This window comes from Fukomys damarensis, unplaced genomic scaffold (assembly GCF_012274545.1).
Source record: "Fukomys damarensis isolate Sample0158 unplaced genomic scaffold, DMR_v1.0_HiC HiC_scaffold_19, whole genome shotgun sequence".
NCBI lineage: Eukaryota > Metazoa > Chordata > Mammalia > Rodentia > Bathyergidae > Fukomys > Fukomys damarensis.
In genome coordinates, this window is record NW_022900931.1 from 68,067,475 (window position 1) to 68,072,821 (window position 5,347).

At 56.3% G+C, this 5,347-nt stretch overlaps 1 protein-coding gene across 1 annotated transcript; it reads right to left on the minus strand.

The window, feature by feature from the left end:
* Positions 1-911: 911 nt before the first annotated feature.
* LOC104857244 (olfactory receptor 5) lies at positions 912-2,519 on the minus strand. The gene is made up of 2 exons (XM_019206470.1): positions 1,929-2,519; positions 912-1,787 (listed from the first exon to the last, which is right to left on the minus strand). The coding sequence occupies exons 1-2, from the start codon at positions 2,454-2,456 to the stop codon at positions 1,377-1,379; spliced, it is 939 nt and encodes a 312-aa protein (XP_019062015.1). The 5' UTR covers positions 2,457-2,519; the 3' UTR covers positions 912-1,376.
* Between the last annotated feature and the right edge of the window lie 2,828 nt (positions 2,520-5,347).

Below are 5,347 nucleotides of genomic sequence, written 5' to 3' on the forward strand. Positions count from 1 at the left end.
ATGTCACAGTCATCAGGGAAATTTAATTCACAGCCACAGTTGTTTGTGACCTCACCCTTAGGGTTGCTGCTATCAAAACAAATAGGAAATCACTGTGGGCTGCGGCAGGGAGGAATGGGCCCTTCACACCGTGAGTGGGGAGACAAACGGCGCAGCCATTGTAGAAAACAGAATACAGGCTCTTTGAACAACTACAAAGTTTCCATCTGACCCACCCACGCCCCTGACCGGGACTTTTCCAAGGGAAGGGAGTCGGAGTGGTACGAGGACATCGCCCCAGCTGCGGTGGTGGCAGCTCCGCCCACAGGACCGGGTCGAGGAGCAACTTGTATCCATCGCCTGCAACAGGGAAAGAAAGACTTGTGTGATCGTAACCAGAATATCTACCGGAATGGTAATCGATCACAAGAAGAAAGAAATCCCGAATTTTGTGAAAATACAGTGCATGTGGAAGTTACTGTGCTTAGTGAAATATCCCAGACAGGAAAGGAAAGCACGGCGTTACCTCACTCGTAGGCGGAAGCTAAAAGGGTGTGGAACGGTGACGCCAGGTGCACGGTGCAGGGCCAGGGGCGAGAGGCTGGGCAAGGGGCAAACTCGGGCCACTGTGGGATGAATCCGTGCTGGGGCCAATGAACATCCGGGCTCTAGTGACACCGTATCCTGTGCCTGAAGCCTGATCTGAGCAGGAACCCTCAGAAACTGTCAGAAACTGAGGGCAGGGACGGAGGCGGGCTTCCACGTGGAAATGACCTCACACCGAGTGGACAATGACCACACTTGTGCTCTGAACATACACATCTTTTGTTTGCCAAGTGTGGCTTCATAAAGGTGAAAACAGTTAACAGAGTGGAACGCCAAAACATTTCATACTGTACTTCACTGCATCTTTATTTGATATATATGGCTTGAGTAAGTTCCCGAGACATAACAGAAAAGTATTTTTACTTAAGAGTGCAATGTTTACCTCAGAATTGATGCAATAAATATTTCTCAGCCGCCTTGAACATGTAGCTCGTTTCTGCTATTTTGTGTTACAGGTAGTGAAGCACTGGCCGCTCACACACACATGTCCACCTGTGTTTGTGAGGACGTGAAGACATGCTTTGAAAACATCTATCAGCCTTCCGGGGATAGAAACAGTGGGACTGTTAAATTCGTATTTCTTGGCATTTTTCAAAGTGGATTAGCAGCCACTTACACTTCATCTTTGCTGCTTGGTTTTCCACAGACTGATTATTTCAGGAAGTTCAGGTTTTGTAATTAAGAGATCAGAGCATTTCCTGTGGCTTTTACTTTGCTTTCCCAGGTTCCTTTTGGCGCCTGTGGCCATGTAAGGCTGGGGTCAGGCAGGACAAAGTCCAGCAGGGCCAGGCTCAGGACCAGCGCAGTGCCTTCCGCAGGGCCGCGTGCACCTCCCTGTTCCTCAGGCAGTAGATGACCGGGTTGCACAGGGGCGTGACCACCGTGTAGACGACCGACAGCACCTTGTTGAGGTCCATGGACTTGATACGGCTGGGCCGGCAGTAGATGAAGAGAGCTGCGGAGTAGAAGATGCCCACCACCGCCAGGTGGGAGGCGCAGGTGGAGAAGGCCTTGTGCCTGGCGGCGGCTGAGGGCATGCGGAGCACAGCCATGGCGATGGCCACATAGGAGGCCAAGGCCACCAGGAGTGTCCCCCAGAAGATGACGATGGCGGAGATGAAGTCTACCAGCTCCGTGAGGGCCACATGGGTGCAGGACAGGTTGAGCAGAGGGGAGACGTCGCAGAAGAACTGATTGAGGATGTTGGGGCCACAGGAGCAGGCTGGCGTTGTCCCCCAGAAGATGACGATGGCGGAGATGAAGTCTACCAGCTCCGTGAGGGCCACATGGGTGCAGGACAGGTTGAGCAGAGGGGAGACGTCGCAGAAGAACTGATTGAGGATGTTGGGGCCACAGTAGGTCAGGCTGGCGATGCACGTGGTCTTGGCCACAGAGACCACCAGCCCACCCAGCCAGGAGGACGTGGCCAGGCCCAGGCAGACCTGGGGCCGCATGAGCAGCGGGTAGTGCAGTGGGCGGCAGATGGCCACGCAGCGGTCATAGGCCATGGAGGCCAGGAGGGTGCACTCTGTGCAGATGAGGGAGATGAAGAAGAAGAGCTGGGTCATGCAGGCTGCAAAAGGAACATAGAAGGGCCCAGTCCACAGCCCTGCGAGCAGCGTGGGCATGGTCACCGACACATAGCACATCTCCAGGCCGCTGAGGTTGCCCAGGAAGAAGTACATGGGCTTGCGGAGCTCACCATGGGTGCATATGAGGTAGACGATGAGTGTGTTCTCCAGGAGGGTGAGCAGGTAGAGGGCCAGGAAGACGGCAAAGAGGGTGTCCCTGCCGCTCAGCCTGGTGGACAGGCCCAGCAGGACGAACTGCTGCACGCTGGTCAGGTTGGCCGGCTCCAGGGACCTCTGCATCTGTGGGCAGACGCAGAACACTGGCGATGTGTGTCCTAGGAGGCACAGTACTAACAAGTAATTAAAGGCTGCTCATGGTCCACAGACTCTGCTGACTTTTCCATCTCAGCTCGTCCTGGAAATGGGCTGTGGAGAGAGACAGGGGGTCCTTCGAGCTCAGGGACAAATGGAACTCCATCCGTGACCTGGGCATGCCTGTCACTCTTCTTGCTTAAGTTGTGACCTAAAGAAAGAATTTGACCTTCTGAGAATGGAGGGAATAATATTTGCTTTTCCTGAAGCTAAATGAAGACATGGGTGGACATTTCCCATGCTAAATAAGAGATTAGGACTATTTTCCTGTCAGTTTTTTGACAAGCTTTCATTGTAGATTGTTTCCCTTCTTTTAATACTTCCCCCACCAAATTAGGAGCATTAGCCATTGTAAACCGGATCTCCAACTCTTCTGCTCTAGAAACAGTCTGCTGCTCTTGATGTGATTCTGTTTTCTATATGTGCATTATGGTACCCTGGGTCGTGACTGATCCTATTCAAGAAAGACAGAAGGTCATTTTTGTCTGTGAATAACCCTGATATTCCTACCAAAATCAAGAGCATCCAGAAGTTTGGAAATGCCACCTCTGTGCCCAGTCTGTATGACCCTGAGCACACAGCCCTGTCACCTGCATGCCGTCACACTTGGGGAATGCTGATGCCCGGGAGGGTACTGATGATGCCAACTGTGGCCCTCGCTCCGATCACGGAAACTCCCGAGCTTCCCTGAGGCCCCGCTCCATGCTGGGGTCTCCGCTTACACCTTAGTTGTGTCCTTCGGTTCTGTTCCATGGGAGGTGTGGGGCTTGGAGAGGACCAAGACCGCAGGAGCCGGGGACACAGTGGGGGAGCAAATGAGAGTCCCCGAAGCTTGCGGTGTCACCCACAGGACCCACTCTATGACCCTTACTGAGCTCCCATCCCGCGCAAGGCACCAAGACTCTGCAGCAGACGCTGGCCCGGCAGCAAGAAGACTGCGTGCGGGGAGCAGGTGCGCACGGGTTGTCTTGGGGGGAGGGGGAGGGGTCAGAGCCCGGCAGGGTTGCCACGTGGTCCTGGACGGTCGGGGAGCAGCACGTGGCCGGAGCCCTGCCCTGGGAACGGGAGGGCGGGCACTGCGGCCCTGCCCCTGCAGGGGAAGCTGTCCTCAGGGAAACCCGCTCCCTCTTCTCCCGCGCCCCTTGCACTTGGATGTGGGGGACTTGAACAGCCCCCTTCTCCAGGTGAAGCTCCGCTGATTCCTCCCGTCCTTCTTGGTGGACAAAGCCGTCCACACCCTCCTCCCAGAAGGATCGCTGCTTGGCACATCCAGGGAAAGTGTCCAGAGCCGAAGCTCCTTCTGGACTCTCTCTCCTGAACCAGGTCCGGTGGATGCAGATTCTCAGCCACCACACGGCAGCCCAAGGCGCCTGGACAAGCGGACCCTCCGCCAGCCCTCCAGTCAAGCTTCATACATGAATACAGCGGTCAGGCTGAACTCGTCTGTCTTTCTGTCCCTGCCTCCGTCTTTCCCCCTCTTTCTCTACCCCCACCCTGCCCCCTCCTGTCTCTTAATGGGCATTTTCCATAGAGCGCTTGGTGTACAGGGCAGCAGTTTCAGGTAAATCTCCCTCGTCCCTGGGATGTGGGTGGACACCCCGGGGCTGCTCCCCGCGGACTTCCTCACATATGGGTGATGGGTCATGGCCACCACTAGATGGGCTTCCCGCACCGACTGCTTTCGCTGATGATTCACCACACAACAAAGCCCACACGTCCGAGAGCCGGCCTGCTCTCTTCAGCAGAGGCAGGGGAGCTCCTGGGAAGGAGGTTTAGTGCAGCAGGTCCCCGCCGGGACCGATGTGTCAGGAGGGCCAGGTCCAGCTTGCCCTCTCCTCCTCAGAGTCCTCACAGCCCCTGAAGCACAACCACATTCTGAGAAAGAGAAATGAGCCGGTGTTAGGATTGTGCCAGGACAAACGCTTGACGACAAAGACAACAGCACAGCTGGTATTGCGGGCATGTTCCTGGACTCGGGGGAAACACGGCGAGGGTCTCACACTGCTCTCGCACACGCCCACCCCCGGGGCCTCTCTCTAGTATTTACTGGGCACTGATTGCCTGCCTGTCCCCGAGCTAAGAGTGCCCACAGGTGACCTCACTAATTCTCCACACAGCCCCCGGGAGGAAGGACGCAGTGCCATACGGCAACGGGGATGGGTCTGCTCCAGGGAGTGTCACGTCTGCTGCTGGAATAGTTGGTTAAACCAACGCCAAAGTCTGCACAATTCCAGAAGTTTAGGTGGTGGAGGGGGCCTGGCTACTGGGGTTCTCCCCAGGGAGGAACATGGCCATCAGAAGCGACTCGGGATGGGAACAGGGGCCCGAGAGGAGAGGACTGTGAGGCCCGGGGAAGCGGCACTGTGGGGGGACTGGAGGGGGCAGAGCCCGGCGTGAAGAGGAAAGGGCGGGTGCCATGAGTCCTGCGTCTACACCACGGGCTTCCAGAACAACAGCAGGGAAGGGCAAGGATGAGGTGATTTCCGGAGCCAGCTCCGCAGAGCCAGGGGACATTAAGATCTCCGCAGACTCTCTGCAAAGCAGTGCCTGTGAGCTGCAGGGTCTCCTACGCCCCTCCGGGGCTTTTACCGACAGCACACCAGGTTTTATACACGATTCGACCCAGCTCTCGCGGGAACTGTGTTAAAATCTTATCTTCCCATTCCACAGGGAAGGTGGCGGAGGGTCAGAGAGTAGAGGCGACCGTCCAACGTCGGGACGCGTGTGGGAAGGAGGAGCACAGACGCATTCTTACCGCGATACACAGGTCCCCAGAACCGCAACCCGCAGCCCAGCAGCTGGCGGCCCTGGCGGAGTGG

Coding starts and splice junctions, on each gene's coding strand:
- LOC104857244 (XM_019206470.1), bottom strand. CDS start 2,456: ATGCAGAGGTCCCTGGAGCCGGCCAACCTGACCAGCGTGCAGCAGTTC. Junction 1,788..1,928: donor TGACCTACTGTGGCCCCAAC/ATCCTCAATCAG, acceptor TGTGGCCCCAAC/ATCCTCAATCAGTTCTTCTG.